The 3,968-nt window shown below is 33.5% G+C and overlaps 1 protein-coding gene across 1 annotated transcript; it reads left to right on the top strand.

The window, feature by feature from the left end:
- The first annotated feature begins 294 nt into the window (after window positions 1–294).
- LOC139892392 (uncharacterized) lies at window positions 295–3,314 on the top strand. Its single transcript, XM_071875459.1, has 3 exons — window positions 295–846; window positions 1,318–1,451; window positions 1,731–3,314. The coding sequence occupies exons 2-3, from the start codon at window positions 1,325–1,327 to the stop codon at window positions 2,834–2,836; spliced, it is 1,233 nt and encodes a 410-aa protein (XP_071731560.1). The 5' UTR covers window positions 295–846; window positions 1,318–1,324; the 3' UTR covers window positions 2,837–3,314.
- Window positions 3,315–3,968: the final 654 nt, after the last annotated feature.

Below are 3,968 nucleotides of genomic sequence, written 5' to 3'. Positions count from 1 at the left end.
TTAAAATGTCTGCAGGAAAGAATAAGTAATAATAAGCTACATCTATAGTTTTTCGTATTTGATTTATTAATTTGAATTTGAATTATTAATTAATCAATTATAAGATAAGACAAGACAAAATTGTGAACTATGACTAAAGAGTCAAGACAGACAAGTTGCTCACTTGCACATGGTGTTTTTCTGATATGGGATGAAATACCTGAAATACCCATAAAAAAATAATTGAAATAAGCCAATAAAAGCATAGCCGTATATCCTTTTTTGTAAATTCAATTTTATTTTCAGACAACTGGATACAAAAATCGTCGACCTCATCTTTCCCTTTTCGTACAACTCGTATCCCTAATCTTTAAATCTCTTTCTTTCTAGCCCTAATTTGTTTTTAAATCGATCTCGATTCACTCTCGTCGCTCTAAAATTGATACCGAATTCTTCTGATTCTCATCATCGTCTATCGATAAAGCTATTTTTGAAAGCCTGCCGTTGACGGAATTGGCTTCTAGGTTAGGGTTTCATTCTTTTATTGATTTGTCATCAGATCTGTTGGATCTGTTATTCCTTTCATTAAATCAATCGGTTTTATTCATTGAATTTCATGTTTTTTGTTCCGTTTAACAGATCTTGACTTTTTTCCAATCACTATTTAGGGTTTCTGAATTGAGTCAGTTCTTGTTGTTTAATCGTTCTAATTTGATAACCGATCTGAAATTCCGATAAATACCTGCGATTTGTATTTACGATCTGTTCGAATTCGTGATTTTTTTCATATTGGGGATCTAGGGTTAGGGTTTTCTCAAATTGGGGATCTGGAAGGTGCGTTCCATATACGTAACAATTTACTAAAAGGTATAAACAAATCCATCCATTTTCTTCTTAAATTAAAGTTATTACTGATCCGAATTTTGATAATTACAAATCATATTCCAGTCCTTATTACGCGGTTTATTTTTATATTTCGCGAAATTCTGGATTAATTTTTTTTATATATAATATTTATTTAATGAATTAAAAATAAAAATTAAATAATTTTAAAAGTGAAGTAATATTCTTTTCATTTATTTTGGGTAGGTTTAATATCACTCTTTGTCAGATCATCTGTTATCTTTACATCTTACCACTTAAACACTTATGAGCCCCACTCCTAGAATGTGCATCCTCTATTATTTACATTTTCATAACTTCTGTATGTATATATATATTGGCATTCACTTAGATAGGCCATCTGAGAAACAAATATGGGTGTCTATGTGTCTTGTATGCTAGCAGTTTATCTTCCCTTATATTTCAAGACTGATGATTTTGAGTCTCAACTTGCAGTTAAATCATGGTGCAGAAACGACAACTTGCTGAAGAAGAATATAATGTTTCTTCCAAACACTTGAAGCTGGAACTTAGCTGTGATTTGGTTCCTACTTTGCAATTTACCAAGGAAGATGTGCCCCTTCATTCAGGTGGGTGGGGCAAAGTTTAGTCTGATTGCCTTTGTTCTGCAGACATTTGTAAATTATAAAACTTTTTGTTACTGTATATGTTAAAAATATGTCTCTGTGCATTTATGCATTGCTATAGACGTTAGTATTTGCTATTATGTGTTATGAATGCAATCTGATTACAAAAGACTGATGCCCCTTTTAATGATCTTTGAGATACTTCATTGTAAAGGTTTTGAGTTTAGATTGGTTTTATCTTTCTTTGTTTTTAATTAGTTCTATCCTATGATCCTATGATAGATAACGATGGGGGCTACTACTGTAAGCTGATAAATGAAGCTGATTATGGGTGTCTAGTTGGCATGGTTAGTGATATTGCTGGCTGCCTTTCCACCTCATCAAGTGCCAACAGTACAAAATGTGAAGAAGATCTGAAATTCGAGGCGCCGTTTCATGCATCTAATCATTATTCTTACCTTCTAGAACATTCTCCTGTAAAAGAAGTCCCAATTGGACCAGAATATCAAGCTGACATCCCCGAATTGCGTGGGTATGATCAATCTGAGCTTAAATTCTTGGGATCATGTGTCATTCCAATGCCTGAAGATCCAACCGTATATGACAATGCTAAAAGAAATAAAACCGAATGTTACTGTCAAATTTCTGTGTCTGTTCGTTGTGCTCAACAGCACATCAGTGAAGCAAGGGACAATATAAAAGAAAGCGTTGGACTTGAAACGTTTGCAGAGTTAGGGTTTAATAACATGGGGGAAACGGTTGCTGATAAATGGAGTGAAGAAGATGAAGAATTGTTTCATGAGGTTGTTTCTTCAAACCCTGTGTCCATTGGTAAAAATTACTGGGCCCACCTTGCAGCTGAATTCCCTTCACGAACATATCAAGAGATTGTTAGCTATTATTTTAATGTTTTTGTGCTGCGCAGAAGGGCAGAACAGAACAGATTTGATCCGATGAATGCTGACAGCGATGACGATGAGTGGCAGGGGAGCGACAGATCAGATGAAGATGACGGGATTCATAAATCCGATTATTATGAAAGTGGGAATCAGATAATGACGCGATACAATGATTCATATCCTATGAAGTTGCATGACAGTTGTAGTTTCGAATCATTGTCTCAACTAACTGAAAAAACTGATTATGATATTGATTACCAGTACGACTCCTGCACATCATCTGATACAGCTGGTGAACCATGCACGAGTGAAGTAACGATTGGCTGTAACAGGTCATGGGGCAACAATGAGTTTATATTTGAGCCGTTAGATTCAAGAGTGTGGGATGTCGGGTATATACCGAATTTAATAACTAAAACTGATTTCTTGCCTACGGGGATTATGATTGAAGAGGTATTTGGAGTTGAGTCTTGGGATATTGATATTTGATATGACAGATGATAGCAAAAGCCAAAACTAGTATGGGTTAGAATCAGCTTCATACCATACCATGTTATTCTTATTTGGAAAACAGTAAGCATGTGCAATATTTCATTGAACATTTACGGATTTACCCCTGGTTATCATCAGAAGGTATTTATTTTTAGGAGGTAAACTTGTCACAGAGGTTCACCCATCCCTTTACAAATCTTTGGGATGTAATTGTAGTATAATTATTGATATATAGCGAGTAAAAAATTGAAAATGAGAGAAAAATGCCTCCTAATGAATTAGGTTTTGATGATTGAATGTGCTTTTGATGTCACCAGAGGCAAATTTGCCCTCTGTTTTTTGGGTTTTGATTTTTATTCTTGTCACAATTAGGTTAATATTCGGAGTGGAATTGTTGTAAAGGGCAAATGCATATAATGAAGGGTGAAAACTGTTTGTTTCTTGCTATCATAGGGGTATATGGAATGCAATTTGGAATCTCAATCAGAACTTACATCTAAATTGTCATTAATACAAGTTTTAAAATGGACATGGTTGGTGTAGGATTAGTCTATAATATAAGTTTTACACGTTATTTGTAAAACGATTGTGGTCAATTTGATCAATTATTCTATATATTTACATTTACAATAACTATATTAGCTCACACCAATGAATAGTACTTGGGTGATGTCCAATAAGTATATTAGCCCACACTAATGAATAGTGCTTGGGTGATGTCATCACGACATCACCTATTTCGTCTTTTAGTAATTTTTTTTTTTTTAAGGTTTTTCATCCCGATTATCTGGCTGAACGGAGTGGGCTACTCCGGACCTCCATCTAGTTTAAATGATATAGAACAAATGAATAGTAGTCCATAATAATTTCACAAACACCTCTCAAACTTTTATATTTTTACAATTCAATCTCGTCCTTTATAACATTTAATTTTATATTTTTTACAAACTTACTGCATAGTTTTCACATTTTATACTTTAACCATTACACTTCTCATTCATTATAAATCGATTCTATAATTTTTTAGTAACTAACAACTATTTATCATCATCATCATCATCATCATCATCATCATCATCATCATCATCATCATCATTATAAAACCAATCACATAATTTTTCACTTTATT

Source organism: Rutidosis leptorrhynchoides, chromosome 2, assembly GCF_046630445.1.
Source record: "Rutidosis leptorrhynchoides isolate AG116_Rl617_1_P2 chromosome 2, CSIRO_AGI_Rlap_v1, whole genome shotgun sequence".
Taxonomy (NCBI): Eukaryota; Viridiplantae; Streptophyta; class Magnoliopsida; order Asterales; family Asteraceae; genus Rutidosis; species Rutidosis leptorrhynchoides.
This window is presented reverse-complemented; position numbering and strand designations above follow the sequence as displayed.